Source organism: Aulonocara sp. 'chitande type north' Nkhata Bay, linkage group LG17, assembly GCF_057382095.1.
Source record: "Aulonocara sp. 'chitande type north' Nkhata Bay isolate Kocher_YH1m ecotype deep benthic linkage group LG17, A_spYH_male_GT1.1, whole genome shotgun sequence".
NCBI classification, from domain to species: domain Eukaryota; kingdom Metazoa; phylum Chordata; class Actinopteri; order Cichliformes; family Cichlidae; genus Aulonocara; species Aulonocara sp. 'chitande type north' Nkhata Bay.
The window spans coordinates 17,703,493-17,724,646 of record NC_141360.1 but is presented as its reverse complement, the minus strand read 5'-3'; the positions used below and the strand labels follow the sequence as shown (position 1 = coordinate 17,724,646).

Below are 21,154 nucleotides of genomic sequence, written 5' to 3'. Positions count from 1 at the left end.
CTTCAACTGCTTATCTCCTGCCAGGGTCAGAGGGTAAATCTGCGTGTCTCGCGCTGGACTCTGGCTGCAGGACTGGATGTTGCCGTCTGCCCTCGGCCCACTCACTCAAATAACCACAAGGTAAAGAATGCATTGTAAGTGAGAATGTAAAAACCACACAATCAGAATCCACACATGAGCTCATTAACATGGAGGAATGCCATTTATTTTTCATTTCAAAAAATTTCTTTAAAGATAAATATTTAATAATTATGTGAACAGTGTCACACTTGCCAACACTGTTCTGTTACATTAGTGCTGAGATGCTACAAATAAATGTAAAAGTAAGAAAAGCTTGATGTGTGCTCCTTATAATTTTAGGAATCATATTTTGGAATCATATGATGAAGCAACCTTGTATGGGACAGCTCACACAGCATAAGTATGACAATGAGAAGAGTTTGAAATAATACTGAAAATTAGGCCGGAGGATTAGGTGTAGCAATTAAGCCCGACGGTATTGTCAAGAGAGCTGAAAAAAAAAGAAGCTTGGAGATGGAACAGTAGCTTAAGTACTAAGAGATGCAAGTCTGCTGATCGCAGTTAAAACGGAAGAGCAGAAAAAGTATTAAATGCTGAGAGTTTCTGCAAAAAGTGTAGAGAGAGAGGGGAAAATATTGCTCAAGTTTAAACTGGTGCAGGGACTAATCACAGGTGTCCTAGTAGATCTAGAAAGAAATCAGACAAAGTATTTCTGGCAGCGAGGTCAGGAGGATTAAAAGACTGTTGAGAACAGTCAAGAGGGGAAGAGTTGACAGTGTGTCTGTAATGCTAGAATTTTAAGAACCAGTTCTTCTAGATAGAGTTAAGATAGGGTGCATGCGCTTTCCAGTAAGGCCGTATATGCCTGCTCCTCTCAGGTGCTATAAATGCCGGTGGTATGCAGTGTACTCGAGTAGTGAGTAGTGAGACTAATTTGTTTGGGACTTATTGATTTATATATATATTTAATATATATATAAATTTTTTTATTTACGTTTAAGTCCACACTCCACACCAGGTGGTGGCGGTAATGCGCCATTTTGCTGTTTGACAACAGTCAATAAATAAAAAATAAAAGACGAAAAAGACACCAAAGAAGAAATAAAACTGATCGTTTTCCGGATACATATGTCTATTATTTGTCGGGGGTTTGAAGTGGAAACCTTTGGTCAGTATGCTGCTGGTTTTGTCTGAGGAACATAAAGAACATCTGTCGTTCCTGCCGCAGGTTGACGCCGCAGGTTAGTAACTAGCGTGAGGGAGGATAGGAGGTGCAGAGGATCAGGGCTGCATACTACTAAGCTCGTTCTGCATATCCAGGATATCCTTCTGTTATCTAGATACACTTATCCTGACATTCACGTTTAGGATAAATGGTCACACGAAGTTGGTTACCAGCTCGCTGAGTTAACCCAGGGTTTTCCCTGCGCGTTTATATGAAAGGCGTGTTGTTGGCAGCATCGGGGTGGTCATATGACTCTTCTACCACAGAAAATGATCCCTACGAGTTCCACCTGGTTCAGGTTCACTGGCATCGGCAGATTCATGTTCACCGAATGGTCGTCTCTGTCTGCCAGTGTCTCATCATGCAGTTAAACAACATTAAAGACCTCAGCAAAAAGGTCTCCATTTCCAGCTGGTGCAAATGGTAAACACTGAGCAGCAGATCAGTCAGAAGCAGGCCATAAGTTTAAGGAACCGGACTGAAATAATCTCAGTAATAATAATCTCAGTGCCATAAACCCATTTATTGAATAAACGTATAATAAAATATTACACTTACCCAGCAGTGGCTATGTTTGCATATTCTCCATAACACTGGGATTAATTATTTAAAGATGATATGCTTTTCACAATAACCATCTACTGTCTGTGACCAGTAAACCTGGGTGGGTTTCCTGAATATGTTTGCATCTTGAGAGGATGATATTCAGTCTTTTGAGCAAGGGAACTATATTACTAAGGTGCACAGCTACCTGTCCAAATGATAAGTTTCATTAAATCTATTTCTTTCTAATGCAAATTGGCCAAATCCTCATCAAAGCAACAGGTTTGCTTATAAAGTCAAATGAAGTTATCTCAGTGTCCATCGCTCCCTCCTTTTAAATCCCATTTGCCATTTATCCCAGGTCAGTCACTGTGAGGGTAAACACAAGCTGCAGTAGGTCTGTGCTGGGGAAATGAGCTACATTTGTTATTTTGTGCAGAATATTACAGTGACATTATGGTATATTGCGGGTTTCCTGAATTAGCAGCAGCTGTTGACAGCTGACTGCTGAACGGGATGTGTGCAGGGAAACTCGAGGGACCGTCGAGCTGGTCGTTGGTGTCGTGAGGAAAATGTGGGCTTGTTTTTTATTTTACAAAAAGACAGATGTACCTGGAACACCACCTAATCAAGAGATGATACTAAATAGTTGTGAAAATATCTAAAGAACATAAAAATATACAAGTAAAAGGCAAGGAGAGTGGAAATCTCTTCAGTTTGCTGCAGATCAAAGTAACATTAACCTGACTGATTGAACAGGTATCTGTAATGTATGTTCCGTGTGTCCAGGAATGTGAGACTCAGCAGGAGATTAGAATCAAGTAAAACTAAATTTATGCATTTTTTCAAATCACAGAAATAATATCCAAACATTCCTGTGACAATGCAAAGCACAGTTTGTACTTTAGTGGTTTTAGTAAGGTACAGCAACTTGCACTTATACCATGTATTCCCCCCAGGAGAGAAGCTGTATTACACTTGTCTATGTGTCTACATCAATTTAATAAAATGTTATAAATTTGTTGTAAAGTGGTTTGCAAACAGAAAGCAAACAGAAAAAAAAATTGAGCAACAAAAAATTTGATTTTTTTTTTTAAATATTTGCTCATCAGGGATACACAAAGACATTACACAGTGTAAAAAAAACCACTTGAGACCTTCCTACTGTCTGCACACAGGGGTCTGAGGGATATTCCAAGAATGGTGATGCTATTTCCTGGAGAACTGATTGGTCAAAGGGCAGTGATTTCATATTTGTTGATCTGTGTTCTGCGAACTTAACCTGCTTCAGAGCAGGTTAAGTTCGCAGAATAGTCTAGTATCTAGTATAGTCTAGTATACTAGTGTGTCTAGTATCTCTGTCTGCATGGGTACTCTCCAGGTACACCAGCCAAGTCCAAAGTTTCCCTGTGACAGACTGCTTGTCTGTTACTCTGTGTTAGTCTTGTGATGTGTGTGACCTGTCTCTTGCTCCCTCGTGGCCCTGAGTTGGATAAGTGGAAGAGAATGAATGCATGGAATCTTAACAGAGTAAACCTCAGCGGCCGAATGGAACTAAGAACATTTAAGTTCTGTAATTAAATACAAATTGTGTCTACGTGGAGTATCTCCATTTGATTCAGTCTAACACTTTTTTACTTCAGTAAATCATAAAGCAAACGTTGTGCTGTTTATCACACTACAGCAATCTGAGAACTTTAGGATTACACTTTTATGTCCAATGAAAGCCGGCATACAGGCTTTAAATGATCTTCTTCCTCGTTTCCTCTGGAATTTGGGGGATTTTACCTTTGTTAGCCTGAGTCCTGTGTGTCAATGCTATCGTTCTGAGAAGAATCAATTTAAATTATTGATGCCGAAACACAGTTGGCTATGAGTTATCTATATATCATTCGTGATAATGATGCATTTATGTTTTTTTAACTTCCTCAGTGGTGGGAGAGTTTGGACGCATAGCGCTGGAGTTTCTAAGAAGAGGAGCTAGTCCAAAGGTCTATGAGGGAGCAGCTAGTAAGACTCTTCATCTTTTAGTGCTTCTTTTCAAGCTTATGTGACTTCTGTGGCTCATTAGTGCATAGTATTTGTTTATCAGGTTTGTTTTACTGCAGCAATCTCACACTGCCTTTTCTGAAATTCATATTAAATTGTTACATTATTTAGTATACCTTTTTAAGTAAGTACAACAATCATGCTAATATTGTTTCAAATATTTAGTCTGCCTTTTAGTCCATTTAAGGATTCAAATCTAATGTAATGAGTTTGAGTGATGAGTTTCCCTATTCTTGGTTACATGAATAGGGAAACATTGCTGGTTTGGGTCCCTTCATTAGGAAATTGAAGGACAGATCATAGAGTCTTTAAGATGGTACAAGTCTGCTCTGGTGCTGGGATAATACAGTTGTAGTTTATGTGTTGTCTAACCAGTTTATTATAAGGTAATAAGAGTTTAATTTCATTACTGTGACTGCTAAATAGAACAGGACTTTGTTACAGCGTTGATACATAAAATAATTACTTGTGCACTGCCTCTTTTAACTAAGTTTATGATTCATGCCGTTATGGTTGCAGGGAAACTCTGTGTTCCTGTAGAAATGGTACAACATGGAGTGGAAGGCCTGATGTTCCTGATGACAGAGAGCTCCAAACACATGGTGAGGAATACTTACTCCTCACACCTTGGATCAGTGAACATAGATGAATGTGCTGTTTATCCCTGAATGCTGTGATTTGAATGCTCTTTTTTTTCCCCCATGACGTCCATGTCCCATATTTAGTGTGTCATTTTCTTGATTTCTGCCCTGCATCATCATGAAATACTTAAACACTAGAAATATTTCACCAGCTAAGACAAAAACTGTAAACAAATGTGAGCTCTTCCAAGAGTCACAGCTGTCTCTTTCTCTCTCTCTCTGTAGATATCTGAAGTGGATTTCCTTGATTCAGTGTTGGTTTTGGGCTTTAGCGAAGAGCTTAACCAGATGCTCTTACAGGTGGCTTTTAAACAGTTTTATTTAACTGACTTTGTTTAAACAATGTGTACTTGATTTAAATACTGTATAGTCTAAGTTTTAGTTTTGTTTGTTGAAGTTTTGTTTAAGCGGTACATTGTTTATCTAAGCAGTGTGTCTGTCAGGATGTTGACTGGATCACTTTTCTCTTTTGGTACAGCTCTACTTGCAGCACCACAGTCAGATTCGCAGCATCCTGAGTCATCTGCCGTCCAGTATGCCTGCCTACCACAACCTGGAATGGAGACTTGATGTCCAGGTGTATTGTTTCTAGATCATTTTATTGTTTGACTGTTGTGGTACATAAAGTGGGAAATACAGGATAGTACTTATGTGCAATTGTTGCATATCACACTCAACTCTGTAGTCTGTTTTTTATTTGTATGTGTGTTTTTAATGTATTGGATGTTAAATGTTTCCTGAACTCATGGATTAAGACACTTTACTTAGCTTGAAGGATAAAATTATATTGAAGGGTATACAGGGTATACAGTTTCCCCTGGTCCTCACACTAATATTGTCCAGTCTGGTTTCCATCATCTGACCTTGTGATGTATGGTTTTATATCAGGTGATCATTATTAGGTGACACTGTAAGCTTGCAGGTGTGTAGTGATGTGCGGGTCGATATCGAAATATCGATTCCTCCGATACCAATAATTTATGTTCTAGAATCGATTCTCATATTAAAATATCGATATTTTAGTACTTTGGGGTAAATTGGTAGTTTTTCCATTAACAGTTACACAGTGGAAAGAAACTATCATTCGGATCGTCTAAATTGGAAGGAACTACTTCCTCTTACGTATTTCATAGTCATATGCCAAATACGGCTGCATAAATGTGTTACGGCCCCTGGCGTGCGCACTCAAAACAATGGCTGGGCGTAAACGAAGTGACGTGTGAACGTATTTTACTTCCACAAACAGCCAAGACGCGGTTTGCGATACATGTGGCAGGACAGTGAGGTGTTGTGGCAGCACCGCTAACCTCGTCAAACACCTCAGAGTAAATCATATCACAGAATATGATGAGCTATGTTGAGGCGAACTGAAGAGGAGGAGAAGGACATGTGCTGCTAGGGCAAGACAGACGTCTCTCGCGGAGGCCTTTAGTGCTGCAGGCAGGCACCGTGTTCAATTAGCGCACAGCTTTAGGTTTTTTCATTTCTATATGATAATTCTGCATCATTCAGCAATAGGAACAAGTAGTCATATGTGCTGTAAGCACTATGAAGCTCTATTATTATATTATTATTACAATTACATAATACAGTTATATATTGTATTATGAAATACAATGAAACACTAAGTTTTTGTACAGAGTATCGGTATCGGATCAGTATCGTCGATACCACCCTGAATTTTACTTGGTATCGGATCGAAAAGGAAATCAGTGGTATCACACATCACTGCAGGTGTGTAATGCAGAACAGAGATTTGCACTGTAATCTGAGCTACATAGACTGATTTCTGTCAGTAAGCAGTATTACTAATATTCAGTTTTCAACTATTTTCCCGCTCTTTGTCTGACTACCTTATTGTGTTTTTTCTGCTTTTTCTGTCAGTTGGCCAGACGTTCAGTCCGCCAGCAGTTGATTCCTATGCTTACAATGCGTGTCCACCTAACCAGAAGTGACGGCCACAGTGATTACAACTCCAGGATTCTCCAGACAGATCCCAGCACCCTTCTGCACCTCATCTCCACACTGGAGGCCGCTCTGGCTGCCATGAAAACCAGTCATGCTCGTCGCATATTACGGAACATCAAATAATCCCTCTGTACAACGTGTGCCTTCTCTCACTTGCAGCCTTTATACCTGGGAAACATTAAGTAGTGTCTGTATTGTGCAGGGCAGAATGTCACCTTTCTTTGGACCTGGATGTTAAGGCTATATTTTTTTACTGGCAGTGTTTTTTTTATGCCAAGTTGTGATGTATGGATTGTACAGAAAGTTACTACAGTGCTGGTGATACTGAATTAAAGTGTAAGATACAGTTGAAACTTTATTTTTGTGGTTTGTGACGGCCCTGCTAAGGCAGACTGGAATATTATATAGAAGACTGTCATGACGCAAATGCAAATACAGCTCGCGCATTCAAAGAAAACTATGTGATGTGTTAATAAATTAATTTTTTTATACTGCAGGGTTGTAATGGTTTAATAAGTATATCGATGATTTGTGATGGTACATAAATCATAGATAAAAGTCGGGAAATGTTCAACGTTTTTCTCCATCAAGTCTTGCTACCCGGGCCAGAACTTCAGGCTCTGGAAGTTCTAGAGCAGGGTCTAGACCGCTACCGAACAAATGGAACGGAAAAGGAAGTGACGTATTCCAGAATCACCTGACTGTCGGCCCTTCACAGGAAGAAGGCTGGCGTATTCAACATGGCTGCGGTCTTCTGACATAGGAGTTGTCTAAAGTAATGCTATAGCCCGGCTTTCTTGATAGTACACTTGACTCCGTTCATTGTGTTAAATAGTTTTGACTCTGCTTCGACATGGCCCAGTGTGTCCAGTCTGTACAGGAGTTCGTTCAGGACTCGTTTGTCCCGATGGTGGCCGTCTTGTGCAGTGAAGAAGCTGAGAGAGTGACTCGCAAAAACAACCTAAATTTTGCGGAGCTGCTGAGGCCTTTTTGCAGACTTACGTCTGAAGGTATGAACAACTATTCAAAACACACCCTCAGTCCCGTTTTCAGCTTCGTAGCTGGTAAAAATGAGTAAAAGTTGCTTAGGAAAATAATGAAAGATGTTTTGCTGCTCGAGGGGCTACGACTGTCGTTAGCTCCTCGCTAGCAGACGCTTAGCAGTTTGGCTCGTGATTAAGCAGCTATGCCGATCGCCCTGCTTGTTGACATGCGAGTGCAAAGTGACCCGAGCTGGAAAAAATAGCATTTGGTCTTCTAGGACAGCGTTTCAGTCAGCAGCTGAACAGTTCTGTTGGTGGTGGTTTATTAGACTCAGCACATAGTAAACAAGCTAACAGACTTTACTTGGAGCACGCAGCAATTGTGTTAGTTGTCATGTTCAGTACAAGCGACGATGCAGCTAAATGTGTTTAAGCTAAAGCTACATATTAAGTTTTTTGATATACATTAACATTCTTACTAATGTATAAACGAAATCTACAGGATATATACATTTTGTTTGATTTTTACACTTGGGTAATGTAAAATCCGTGAAACTATACGATAGCAGTTTAAATTGTATAGCTGAGTAAATATTAAAGATATGCCTCATTGAGTTTTTCACAGTCAACAATCAGTTACGTGCCATTACCAGGTTTGCTGTGTCTCTCAGCACAGTCTCAAGGGCAGGAGGAGATTCCAGGAGACAGGCAATTATCAGGGGAAGTTTTCAGCAGCAAAACAGTGGAAGGGAGATTGATGGAAACGTATAAGGCTGTGTCTTTGATATACCTTAGTAATCATTGCTGTAGTAATAATTTTTGATAAATTTTCACATTGCACTACTCTGAAATTAGTGCTTCCAAATTAATACATGTCACACAAAAAAATATAAAGCAACACTTTTTAATCTAAATTATAACATCAGGTAATCTTGTGGGATATCGCTCTTGTCAGTTAAGCAGCAGACGAGCTATTGATTTCAATTCAGTATTTATTTAGTGCTATTGCTATTTACCTGTTTGCTACGGTTGAGAGATTTTGCGCTGCATTCCATTTATGCATATTTCTTATAAAGGGGACACTTCTCCATCAGTGACATTTTTATGTATATTTTCTGATACTGTTTGAGTGCCATGCTGTGACTTACTCTTTTTTTCTTCTAGGTCACATCCGAGATCCCAGCAATCAACTGCAGGTTGTGAAAAACCTGCGTATCTGTGTCAACAATTTAGTGACAAGTCCAACAACAACATCTACGTCCCTGAGCCCTGCTCAGCGTCAGCTACTCAGTGATGTGGTGTCATCCTGCCAGCCCCAAGAAAGTGCTGTGACTAATGTGGTTATGGCCGGAGATTATGAGCTCAATTTCAGTGGTAAGGACTAATGCTTGATTGGAACGTGTTGATAAAATGTTAGCAATAGAAAAATATAATCATTATTATTATTATTATGGTAATCCACTATATTTGGCTGGATAGTCAGTTATGGACAATAAGTGATCAATTTCAAATTTTTGATATTTCTTATGAGCTTAGATGCAGTTTTGTGTGTGTAACTGTCCAGATCCATGATTAGAAATAACTGTACACCACAGATGTGTCTCAGAGCTCACTTCTCCTAGGTGTCGTTGATATGTTGACTTCACAGCTCAGTAATGAAAAAAGTACATCAAAGCATAACTGTACTCTATGCTTACTCTGTGCTTCAACCTACTAGATGACTGTGTTAAAGCTAGCACCCCCTGGTACAGTGTCTGGAGAGAAACACTGTTGGAAATCAAAACCTCCAAGTACAGCTCAGGTATCACTATCTGCTAGCCCATGCGTGGATCGCTATAGATCTATAAGATGTGTCACACCTGTTTTGGTCCTTACCTTCCAGTTCCCTGCAGTGTTAATTTTGACAGAACATTTTTACTTAATTCTAGTCATAGTCTATTAACTAAAATGTAATTTAGTTTTAGTTGTAATTTAGGCATCTACATTTTTGTAGTTTTAGTCTAGTTTTAGTTGACAAAAAACTGATTAAGTTAGACAAAATTTAAAGTATATGTTCTTGTTTTTACTAGTGACAGTCGCTCTAAATGATTTACAAAGATTATTATTTCCTTATTATTTCAAATGCGTGTTCATGTGTGTACTGTTTTTTTCTCCCAAGCTTTCACAATTGTTCACAAGAAATGGGAGGTAGCTGAAGTAAAAGAGTTGCGGAGCACCGCCTCGTACCGTTTGTCCAGGGCAGATTAAACTCGAGAATGAAAACTGATAACATGGGTACAAAAGAAAATCTCAGATGAGTTTTAATCTCAGTTACCTTGACCTCAGGGCCACCTGAGAAAGAAGTCACAGAGGATTTTTGAAATAACATAGGTGTGTCTGCTAGGAGACTGAGGGGTACCACTGGATGCAGCCAGTTATTTTATACATAAATTAAGAATGCCGGGATTATAAAACTGTATCAGTGACTAGTTATTTTAGACATTATGGCAGATTAAAAAAAAACTTACATGTACTACTTAATCACACTCATCACATAAGTGTAAAAGTAGGATTTGTGGTTAGTTAAATTTTCAGATGAGGAAGTGTAGACTTTTTTTTTCTAGATCAAACAGTGAGTGAATTAAGGATATTTTGGTCAAACGCATATTTCATGGCCTAATTTGAGTGAATTTGTAACCTGAGTAAGTATAATTCTTGTTATTTACATTTGAGTCCTGTGTAAATGATCTTTTAATGTATGTCAGCTATGAAGTTCTAATAATTAGGACTGAAATATCACCTCACATGATGGTTTTACTGGTACATGTGGTAAAGGAATGTCATGTTCCACATTGGAGTTGTGTGATTAATCCACTGTTAATCCGGTGCTCTTTATGTGCATCATCAAAACACCAGATGAAGGAATAAATTGTTCCAGCGATTCTTAAGTCTTAAGGCCAAGACTCACTGAAGCTGCTGTGTTGACAAGACATTTTATCTTTAGTTTATCGTCCATATTTTTCAAAGAAAAACATTCAAAAGTGGTTATCTTTTAATCTACATGTAGTATTAGAAACTACCTCATTTTTCTGGCTTTTTTTTAAGTCTTTTGTCTATTTTGTCTTTTTTCTATTTCAAGTAACCACGCCCTGGTTTGAAGCCTACAGGGAGAACTTCCTGCAGTCAATGCCTGCCTCTGACCACGAGTTCCTCAATCATTACCTTGCTTGTATCCTTTTAACAGCACACAGATCTGACCAGTGGTCAACATTCTGTCGTCAGCTTTTTTTTTTAAATAGAAGAGCTGACAAACTGGAATTTAGGATCTTTAAAAAAAAATTTCCTCCTTTGTATGCTTGTGCTTTCTGTTATCGTATTATTAATAGTAGTATCCTTATATGTAGTCTATTTATTGTTGTATCCTTCACATGGTTCTGGCAGGCCTGCTAGTGGTATCATCCACTGAGGCAGTCCCTGTGGAGCAGTTCCTCAAGCTTTCTCAGGAGCAGCACAGAATTCAGCACAGTGGAGAATACACTAATCCCAAGTGGTTTATTCCTAACACACTCAAGTACTATGTCTTGCTACATGACATGTGTGAAGGGGATGAACAAAGGTACTAAAAGAAACATACAGTTCCTTTAAAATTCATCGACCACATTTTGATCATCTTTCATAGTGAAACTACTCCAGAACTTACAATGTCAAATGTTTAAAAATAAGTCAACTATATGTAATAACTTTAAATAACTGTTGAATTCATTATGCTCTAGTAAGTGTAAGCTGTTTTGTTCTAAAGTAGTATTCTCCCTGTATCTCCAGGGCAGATGTGGTTTATGAGGATATGAAACAGAAGTATGGTTCTCAGGGCTGCTATCTGTTGAAAATGAACTCCCGCACCTTCTCAGCTAATGTGGATGAACAGATTCCAGATCCCTGGAGTCAATACTTGCACAAGAATAATCTTCATAACCAGGTAAACATTGCAAACTCCTCCACATGCACTGGCTGTTTTAAATATTCCTGCAACAACTAGTGCCGGTGGACACGATTCTGCAGAAGGAAAAGTTTGTCGATGGCAGGGAAAGTTTGTTGGGTAGACTACAAACCAAAAGAATACAGTAAAAGCACAGGTTTTATGTGTGTGTTTGTCAGTTCACCTTGAGGGGTAGTTGTGACTGAATTGTGGACAGCCCAGTCATTAATAGTACTTTGAACTGTTGCAGTTGCCTGATTGTTCAGTTTTGTTCTCTTTTACCAAAGATTTTACTTTAGTTCACATAGTGAACCTGTTTTTGCAGGATGTGTTTGATGATCCAGCTCCAACTGTGAACAGTGCTGCTGTAGAGACCATTATTAGCAGACCTGAAGTAGACGGCAATTATTCAGCTGAGAAAGGTGAGTTAATTTAATACTTCTTTTGTAAACTGACTTGGGGAGATCTTTGCTTCTCTGCTCTTCAGTTACAAATAATCTAAAGGTCACCATTTATTTTATTTTTTTTTTTAATTCAACTTGCTTGGCTATATTGCACTCACAGTAAATTTTATAAATATGACTTCCTTTTTGCAGCTCCATTGTACCGCTTTCCATGTTTTTTTAGTTAGCACTATGTATTCGCTGTGTTGGTCCTGACCAGGTTCTTTGCCAGTCATGCTAGTCTCGATGAGAACTAAACCCTTTTATTTATTTTTGGTGTAATGTTAACAAAGACCATCCTGCCAGTATTCATCAGGCTTATTGTTGACATCTTTGGTGGTTGAATCTTGTAATTTGGCACCAACAGCAAGAGTGAGCAGAAGTGAGCAGAAGGGCACCAAATCTGTTTGTAAAGGTTGACTATGCCGTATGTTTTATACTGCTTGAAACACCAGTTTCCACATAATCCTTGCACCAGCAGTAGTTACTTTTCTGGGTGCATAAATAGTGGTACTATTTTATATTATGTAAGGTTATTGTTATGAGTTTATATTTTACACTATTTCCTTGCAGATGAGATGTCCAGTAGCTTGGAAGGGCATCCTCTCCAGTTGGACAGCAGCATGGCAAACCTGCACAACCTCAGTGCTGTACATACGGACCTAAAGAAAGGTGCTAAAGATTCAAACAGCCCAGCCTGTGCTGCAGGTAGCCATGGGGCTTGTCTGACCCTGAACGACCATGATTACATAAGACAGTTTATCCAAGAATTCACCTTCAGAGGTCTACTGCCACACATAGAGAAAACCATCAGACAGCTGAACGATCAGGTACGACTCATTTCTTGACCCTCAACATATTGTTGTTTGTGATTGTGATGTGCTTCAGGCAATGTAAAATTATACTAACTATATTAACTGTTTTAGAGAATGTAGTTTGTTGAGCATTATGCTGAAACAATATGTATACTTCTTTCATATTTCTGCCCTGGAACTGTAAAATTAATCATAATGGCATAATTTGAGTTTATGGCTTGTGAGAGTACACTAGCCATTTCAGTCAATTCTATTGTTTCGCTGACTTCTCCCAGCACTTGGAAACATGATTTGCTTCCCTGTCCACAGCTAGTATCCAGGAAGGGCCTGAGTCGGTCTCTGTTCACTGCAACAAAGAAGTGGTTTGGTGGAGGAAAAGCTCCAGAGAAGAGCATCAGTGAACCAAAGAGCACATGTGGCCTTCTGTAAGCTCATTGCAATGCATTTTATTCTTATAAATGAAGCCCATGCAACACCCTGTATATTGTATGCAATGCCCTTGACCCTTCCCTTCTGTCATACCAGATATCCCCCAGAAGCCCCAGAACTGCAGATCAGGAAGATGGCTGACCTGTGCCTCCTGGTTCAGCACTATGACTTGGCTTACAGCTGTTATCATACTGCCAAGAAGGACTTCCTGTCAGACCAGGCCATGCTGTATGCTGCTGGGGCACTGGTGAGAGCACGCATGTTGATCTGTCTGCAGACCGTGATGATATCAGAACAACTTCTTCTGCCTTTTGTTGTAAAATCTCACTTCAATTAAAACTTTGCAGTGATGGAATATTCTGTTTTGTTAAGTGTCCTAGAGAGCAAAAAGAGTTGTATATGTGACCCACAGTAAACTTTTGAGGGAATAAATCAGAAGGAAGCTTTTGAACTCAGCATTACAATATTAAAAAGTAAATTCAAAGTACTAACAAGTTCTAGTACAAAGTAATACGAGTTCAGAACATTTAGCATTATCTAAAGTCAGCCGTCAGACAAGAGAATTAACCTCGTAACAGACTCTGGAAATGTAACATTATCGGTCTTTTAAAGTGACTACTAGCATTCAGTCATTCAAATTCAGACACTTTTACCTATTATATCCTGTGTATCGCAAACAAAAACACAATAATGATAGAGAGTGTTACAGTACACATAAATACAGGATTTTCCATACAGAGGTCTAAACTGCTCCTGCTTTTAGTCACTGTAAAGTAATTAGAACATTCACATGCTGTTAAGATTATTAGGTGTACATATCTGATATATTTGCACATTCTTATTTTTCAAGATTACACTCACTACAGTGAGCTGACAGTAGTGTTGTATTACTTATTTAAATGGTACGTAGACTGATTCTTATATAGCGCTTTTCTACTCTCCCGGAGTACTCAAAGCGCTCGAAGTAAAAGATTTTAAACTGTAACACAAAGAATATGCCGCGTATGTCTATGTATGTTGTCAGTCATTTAGGTCATGATAATCTAAGGAGCTTTGAAAGAAAGCAGCTGGACGTCTTTAAGTTTCTTGAAGACATCTCACCTCTCATTCAGTTATACAAACCAAATGGTGGAGAGTCCCAGGAATAAAAAATCCTGGTGGGTGTTGTCTCTCAACAGCGTTGTTGACCCACTGTTGATCATGTGCCTCATCACATGAGTCAAGGTGTGAAAGAAGGCATGCGGGTCATTATCAGCAGAGATTTTCGGGACGTTGCTCACGCTGTGAGGGTTGAGGCGCCTGGGAAGGGATCTCACTGTAGATAGCAGACTCTTGGTGTTGTAAGCCATACCCTCTGTTCAAAGATGGTCGTTTACAGTGGACGTGTTTACTCCTTTTTTAAATCATCTTCAAGAGGAATACACACATATAAAGAAAGCTCGTAAATCAAGTTCTTATCCCAACTGGGCCTTCATCAAATCAGCGTGGATGAACAGGAAAGAAGCTCAGAAACCAACTAGGGAGAAACAGAATAACAAACGCAGCACCGTTGTCATCCATTATCTAGCAGGTTTATCAGAGAAACTCAGGAGAACTTTCTCCAAGCATTACATCTAAGTGCACTTCAGCCCTCACAACACCCTCAGACAAAATTTGTTTCATCCCAAGGACAGAACTCCCAAACACAAACTTAACAACATAGTGTATGCTGCGCAGTGCAGAGTGCTCAGACTTCGACAGGACAAGAATCGGCTGTACATCTGAAGGATTTCACTCTTTTGAGTGGCTTACGATACCAGCTGTCTGCCACCTAGACTGAGATCCTTTCCCAGGCACCTCAACTCCAGTCACATCTTGTGTCAGATGATTTCAGTGGGTCACATGATAGGGTAAGGCAAGATGTCTCAATGGTTTCACCCAAAACCTCTGCTGATAATGATCATGTGCCTCCAAAAAGTTGATTCTGTTCATCTGAATGTAGCATTTTCAGTGGGAGCTTCGTCACTTGGAGCAGCTTGTCATCAAGCATGTTTCTGTACATTGCTTCAGTCTGAGACTGAAGAAGTCACTTGGATGAGTGACTCCCACTCCCACTGAAAATGCTATGTCCAGATGAACAGAATCAACTTTTGGGGATTTACTTACTGGATGAATGTGTATACATCAAGAGCTTGGCTCATGTGATGAGGAACATGATAAATAGTGGGTCAACGACCCTCATGAGTGACAGCTCCAACTAGGGTTTAATTAGATGGCACCATTTGGTTTGTAGAGCTGAAGAAGCGTCCTCGATGAGAGGTGAACGTCTTCAAGAATGAAGTCCACGCGTTGTTTTTCCAAGCTCCTTAGGATATGGTTCTGAATAATGATATTTATTTTGCTCACTTTTATTTTCTATTCTGTTCCTTGTTACCATTACTCTTTATCTTTCATCTATTCATTCTGATTATTTTGTAGGAAATGGCTGCGGTGTCAGCCTTTCTGCAGGGTGGAGCCTCGAGACCTTATCCAGCACACTACATGGACACCGCAATACAAACGTACAGAGATGTCTGCAAGTATGACTGATGACTAACTAATTACATCATCTATTTCTTTCTGGTGTTTTAATTTCAGTGGATAAATTTCAGTTTGGGATTGTGGGAATTTTGCATAATTTACTTGATTCCCACAAATATGTCACTTATGATGCAGGACAATCCAACACACAATTACAGTCCTCTAAAATCTTCATCCTCATGTTGCACTGGTTTGTAATAAGTGGCCAATAACACTACAATGATGAGCCAATGTACAACTAGCACGTTCTATTTTCCCTCTAAACAAGGCAACCCTTTGTTGTTTGAGGAACTCTCACTAGCATATAAAGGCAGGCTTTAAAGATGTGTACTTCATTCATTCATTCATTCATTTATTTATTCATTTTCAGGCACAACAAATACCTATATTGAACATAAAATACACAAAACAAAAAACAAAACTTGAAGGCATGCAAACATGGATTGCAAGAAAAAATGTAAATCTGAATTACCTGTTGTACCTGTTGAAGCAACTTTTACGCTTATAAAATGCTCCCTACACACAACACACACAATATCCCATAATTTAATCATTTAAGATTCATTTCAGGGTCTGGCTGCGCCACTCGAGGACATTTACAGAGTGGACTTGAAAGCCACTCATTAACTACCTGGCTGTGTGCTCAGGGTCACTGATGTCCACAGCGTTCTGGAGCAGCTTATCATCAAGCATGTCTCTGCACGTTGCTTCAGTTCAGTCTTTCCCTCAACACTGACTAGTCTCTCACTTCCTGCTGTCAGAAAACATATATAAGACATGATGCTGCTACTACTATGTAGTAATGTAAAATTTCTCCAGTCAAGTTGCAGAAATATGTGACAGATCAGTGGAAACTTTTTGAGGTGAAAAATGAATTTAATCAGTTTTGGAATGAGGCCATGACATATCAAAATGTGGGAGAAAAAAATGGTTGTGAATACTCCGTAGAGACTGCATGTTATTGTTTTGTTTTTGTGTGTTTTTTAAGACCCCATTATTGAGAAGCTTGTTCTTCTTGTAAACAAGAGGATGGTGCATTTACTGAATTGGTGTTTTCAGTGGGAGATATTTTTCATCACTCCAAGTGACTTCTTCAGTCTCAGCTGACTGCAGGTTTCACCAACCTTATAAACAGTACATTTGCACAATGACTGAAACTAGCACCACTGAATGAGCAATGGGCTATGAGGTCAGTTTCATGATCATTTAATATGCAAGTTGTCATGACCAACGACCAATGATCATTGATCAATGGCGTTGGGTAACATTCACAGACAATTGGGGAATGGCTGCAATCACAGCATTGTAAGATGGTGAAAGATGTAACCTTAGGTCCCAGAATTCCTCCCTGTCCAGGATGTGTACATCCTCATCACCTGAAAGAGTGTCCACTGGCCTGTAGGTGTGAATAGACTGCGGACTCCTGGCCTGACGAGTTAGCTCTTCCGTGTTGTGCCATCCACTTAGCCAGAGGTTATTTGGTTTCCCCGATGAATAAATCATTGCAATCCTCCTGAGACTTAACAGTTGGGTTCATCCTGTCATCTCTTACGAACTACATCCACTGCTTCAGTGACTGGAACAGTGAAGTGGAAACAGTGGAAAGTGAAGAGAGCTGTAACATAATATAAGAACATTGTTTCTTCTGCCTCCATAGTGTCATTATCTCTTGTTCTCAAAATCCAAGGTCTTCTGGATGCGGTTTATAGCCAGAAACTTTCAGATGTTGTAGGTCACAGGTGTCGGACTCCAGGCCTCGAGGGCCGGTGTCCTGCAGGTTTTAGATGTGTCCTTGATCCAACACAGTTGATTTAAATGCCTAAATTACCTCCTCAATATGTCTTGGGGTTCTCCAGAAGGCTGGTAATGAACTAATTATTTGATTCAGGTGTGTTGACCCAGGGTGATATCTAAAACCCTGGAGTTCGACACACCTGTGTGATCGAGTTGATCATACAGACAATTGGTCTTTTTAGGATTTTGTTTAATATGTGACATAATGTACAGAGATGGTGTACAAACAGAGGGGTACCAGCATCTGAACTGGAACTGTTAGCATCTCTTCTCCTGATGGTATATTTCCCCACATCTCTTTACAGGAACATGGTGCTGGCTGAGCGCTGTGCTCTACTCAGTGCTGAAATACTCAAGAGTCAGGGAAAATACTCAGAAGCTGCCACTCTTCTCATTAAAATGACCAGTGAGGTAAGGAAACTATTATTTTGAAATCAGCTTGGGGTGCAGTTATTAAGAAGACTGTATTAAATTAGACTGCATTAGAATTCTGCTTGAAACTTAATAGAGGTTTTTAATTATTGCAGGACTCTGATTTACGGAGTGCCTTGCTGCTGGAGCAGGCTGCCCACTGCTTCATTAATATGCGAAACCCTATGGTGCGCAAATTTGCCTTCCATATGATTCTGTCTGGTCATCGTTTCAGCAAAGCAGGACAGGTGAGTCTTTTCTGCCATTTTTGATCTATCCTTCCATTTTACACCTGCATTGTATTGTGATGTAAAAATGTTCCCTTTTACAACTTTTATTTAATAGACTTTATTGACTTATGGGCAGGACTGAACTTAACAACATAAACAAACAAGCTTTATTCGTCACATACACAATCAGAGTACAACATGCAGTGAAATGTTTTGTGTCCGAGCTGTGGACAGGCTGCAGACGTCCATTTGTGATCCTTGTAATCAATCATGTGCGTGTGAAGTTCTTTTCTAGTGTTGCATATATACATAAACATATAAATACAAGCACATGCATACAGTTCACTATAGATTTATGATCAGAACTAGGCATCATTTCACTTTTGTTTAAAAAACAAAAAACAAAATGTAAAAGTATCCACACTACTCCGGGTCTGGGACCAGTTCCTGCCCCAGGTGGGGAAGTTTAAGTATCTTGAAGTCTTGTTCATGAGTGCAGGGAGAGGGGAGCAGGAAATCAACAAACGGATTGGTGCTGCAGCTGCAGTGATGCGGACACCGTACCGGTCCTTTGTGGTAAAAAGAAAGCCGAGCATAAAAGCAAAGCTCTCAGTTTCCTGCTAAATCCATGTCCCTACACCTATGGTCACGAGCTTTGGTAGTGACCAAAAGGATAAGATCGTGGATACAAGCGGCGAAAATGAGCTGTGGCTGGCCTCTCCCTTAGAAATGGGTGAGGAGTTTGGCCATTCAAGAGGGGCTCAGAGTAGACCCGCTGCTCCTCAACATTGGATGGAGCCAGTTGATGTAGTTCAGGCATCTGATAAGGATGCCTCCTGTGTGCCTTCTGGATGAGGTGTCCCACTGGGAGGAGGCCCCGGGGCAGACGCAGAACACGCTGGAGAGAAAATGTATCTCTCGACTGGCCTGGGAACGCCTTTGTGTTCCCCCAGACAAGCTGGAGGAGGTGGCTGTGGAGTAATAAGTCTGGGCTTATCTGCTTATTCTGCTGCCCCTATATTTAATGTTTTTTATACACCGTTATCGTGATAAAGTGTGTAGTCCAGCAGTAGATAATAAATGGCCTCATGCTAACAGCAATCATCTCATCTCCTCTAGTGTTTTCCGTCTTCTATATATTTATATCCTCATGTTGTCCTTCTGTCTCCCATCCTTTTTGCTGTTTCATAATGTAGAGGAGGCACGCACTACGGTGTTACTGCCAAGCCATGCAGGTGTATAAGGAGAGAGGGTGGTCTTTGGCAGAAGATCACATCAACTTTACAATTGGGCGTCAGTCCTTCACACTTCGCCAACCAGAGGAGGCTGTAACAGCTTTCAGACAGATCCTGATCAATGACAGCAGACAGACGGCTAAACAGCAGGGCGCCTTTCTGAGAGAGTACCTCTATGTTTACAAGGTAATGTAAAAAAAAAAAAAATTCTATGATTTTTGTCCCGTTTTATTTTCAAAATACATACTATCAATGTCCACTTTTTGCTGGGATACCACAATATTGTGTCCAGCCTTATTTTTCCTTCCTAAAGTTTCATATGGGAGGTGGATAAAGCAAAACAAGGTCCATAGGAGCTCAATGGCTATATTTACGTGAATAGACACTATATTTCATTTCAGCAATTCAGTTGATGGGGGAGAAAGGTTGCTGCTGACACTTCACAACATAAACTGTTTATGACATTTCCCTGTGGCAGGTGGCTACGGGCCATCACAACCAAAACCTGACAGCACAAGAACATTTTCTTTCTCCAGGCTGTCAGACTACTTAACAACGCCCTCTTACCCTGCTCACTAGTTAGTTAATGTGTCACGATAACACACTTACTTACTCAGGCTACAAAAACGTTCCACAGTGGACTTGGTACAAGCACTTTGCACATTATGTTCTATCTACATTTTATAGAATTTAATATTAAAATTTAATATTGTGTTTAGGTTGAGTAGAAAAGCACTATATAAGAACCAGTCCATTGTACTATTTGCCATTCAGTTAAATAGTAAAATAAAAGTAAAAATTCAGTAGTGGCATATAAGCAGCATTATATGAGATTGTGACCTGATTGCACCCTAGTTTAATAGCTTTATCACAAAGGAACTATAGTTTATTTTGTCAAAGTTGCACACCAACCCAACATTAATTATAGTGAGGTTACAGAGTGTTATTGCCTCTGACGTTAATTACAAGCACACCAAATCTGTTTATCCTCATCCAACAGTTTTAAATTGGATTCTTTGTCACGTGGTTTGCATGTAGCTTTGGTCCCAGGAGCATGTAGCTTCACAAGTCTAAGAATGTCATTAATAAAAACTATTATATATATTCCTTTATCTGTATATGATGGTGAAAATTTAAACTGGGGATTTTGTGTGTAGCACCTGGTGTAATCAGTAACATTTCTGCATTTTGACCTGGTTCAGGAAAAAAACAACTTTCAAAAACTCTTATGTTTGCGTATTATTTTTTGTTTTGTTTCGGTTATTATAGAGCGTGTTGGGAGGAAATGAAGTCAGCCTTCCCCAGCTTCCTCTGCCCTGCATCCACAGCTCAGCAACAAGAGTCTACTTTGGACACGAACGCCGCCTTGCAGAAGGTAATGTCCTCGAGCCTACTCCTTTATCACTAAGCAGCAAAGTGTACAAAACACTTTGGGAAGTGGTGCAGGGTACACCTATCGATATACCAGCAGCTGAAAGATATTATCTGCCTGGTGACTTTGTGCAATGCGGCATAAATGACAACGTTACTGTAACACACACGACTCATATGCTGCCTCTATAAACTTTACAGGAGTCGAGGCACATGCTTATGTATGGCTTTTAATCCACAAGACAATAACTAACATTATTGCTTTGGAGACTGTCACACACAATGTGAAATGCCCAGGGCTGTGTGAATTTCAAGGTTCGCATCTGTAAGTGTCAAGCCTTATTTTGTATACAGATCAGCATCATTCCTGAAAAACCTTCAGTTAATTCAAAATGCTGCAGCATGAATACTGACAGGCACTAGAAAGAGAGCACATTTCGCCCATATTGGCTACTTTTCATTGGCTCCCTGTTCATTCCAGA

General features: G+C 39.7%; 2 protein-coding genes across 3 annotated transcripts in view; both read left to right on the top strand.

Annotated features, from left to right (window-relative positions):
• The first annotated feature begins 1,078 nt into the window (after window positions 1-1,078).
• On the top strand, window positions 1,079-6,938 carry commd2 (COMM domain containing 2). The gene is made up of 6 exons (XM_086270078.1): window positions 1,079-1,262; window positions 3,722-3,799; window positions 4,358-4,440; window positions 4,705-4,779; window positions 4,958-5,056; window positions 6,364-6,938. The coding sequence occupies exons 1-6, from the start codon at window positions 1,196-1,198 to the stop codon at window positions 6,568-6,570; spliced, it is 609 nt and encodes a 202-aa protein (XP_086126204.1). The 5' UTR covers window positions 1,079-1,195; the 3' UTR covers window positions 6,571-6,938.
• Window positions 6,939-7,139: 201 nt separating this feature from the next.
• The window catches only part of trappc8 (trafficking protein particle complex subunit 8), a 30,416-nt gene continuing 16,401 nt past the window's right edge, over window positions 7,140-21,154 (top strand). The window contains exons 1-15 of one of the 2 annotated variants that reach the window (XM_086270074.1): window positions 7,140-7,457; window positions 8,595-8,804; window positions 9,148-9,231; window positions 10,549-10,638; window positions 10,851-11,025; window positions 11,232-11,385; window positions 11,711-11,807; window positions 12,402-12,658; window positions 12,953-13,068; window positions 13,169-13,319; window positions 15,530-15,630; window positions 17,731-17,836; window positions 17,953-18,084; window positions 19,263-19,487; window positions 20,571-20,676. In XM_086270074.1, the coding sequence (XP_086126200.1) occupies window positions 7,301-7,457; window positions 8,595-8,804; window positions 9,148-9,231; window positions 10,549-10,638; window positions 10,851-11,025; window positions 11,232-11,385; window positions 11,711-11,807; window positions 12,402-12,658; window positions 12,953-13,068; window positions 13,169-13,319; window positions 15,530-15,630; window positions 17,731-17,836; window positions 17,953-18,084; window positions 19,263-19,487; window positions 20,571-20,676 (2,161 nt within the window). In that variant the 5' untranslated portion in view covers window positions 7,140-7,300. The remainder of the gene's footprint in view (window positions 7,458-8,594; window positions 8,805-9,147; window positions 9,232-10,548; window positions 10,639-10,850; window positions 11,026-11,231; window positions 11,386-11,710; window positions 11,808-12,401; window positions 12,659-12,952; window positions 13,069-13,168; window positions 13,320-15,529; window positions 15,631-17,730; window positions 17,837-17,952; window positions 18,085-19,262; window positions 19,488-20,570; window positions 20,677-21,154) is intronic. The other variant, XM_086270075.1, reaches the window with a different exon arrangement.